Here is a 377-nt window from a genome sequence, read left to right on the forward strand (position 1 = left end):
GTCCCTGCAGCAGCAGCAGCAGCAGCAGCAGCAGCAGCAGCAGCTGACGAGAGCGTGAGCTGCTGCAGACAGGGGCTGCGCCTCCACTTCTTGAGCAGCCAAAGGCCCAGCGAGACGAGGCGGCTGCGGCTTTTCAGAAATCCAAAATGCGGCGAAGACAAAGACAAGTAGCAGTGAAACAAATGGCCCAGCGCGCCCCGCAGGTGGCGCAGCGCAGCACGCACTGCAGCAGCAAACCGCACCCTGCTGCTGCTGCTGCTGCGGAGCAGGAGGAGGAGGTGGAGGCAGCAGCGGCAGAGGCGCAGAAGCGCGGGGAGCAGCGCGAAGCAGCGGCAGCGGCAGCAGCAGCAGCAGCAGCAGCAGCAGCAGCAGCGGCA

The 377-nt window shown here is 66.0% G+C and overlaps 1 protein-coding gene across 1 annotated transcript in view; it reads left to right on the forward strand.

Moving 5' to 3' along the window:
- Window positions 1-182: 182 nt before the first annotated feature.
- The window catches only part of ETH_00040535 (uncharacterized protein), a gene marked incomplete at both ends in the record, with an annotated part of 294 nt that continues 99 nt past the window's right edge, over window positions 183-377 (forward strand). Inside the window, one exon of the mRNA XM_013374772.1 lies at window positions 183-374. Coding sequence (XP_013230226.1) covers window positions 183-374 — 192 coding nt within the window. The remainder of the gene's footprint in view (window positions 375-377) is intronic.

Source organism: Eimeria tenella, genomic scaffold (assembly GCF_000499545.2).
Source record: "Eimeria tenella Houghton genomic scaffold, Eth_scaff2286, whole genome shotgun sequence".
Classification (NCBI taxonomy): Eukaryota; Apicomplexa; class Conoidasida; order Eucoccidiorida; family Eimeriidae; genus Eimeria; species Eimeria tenella.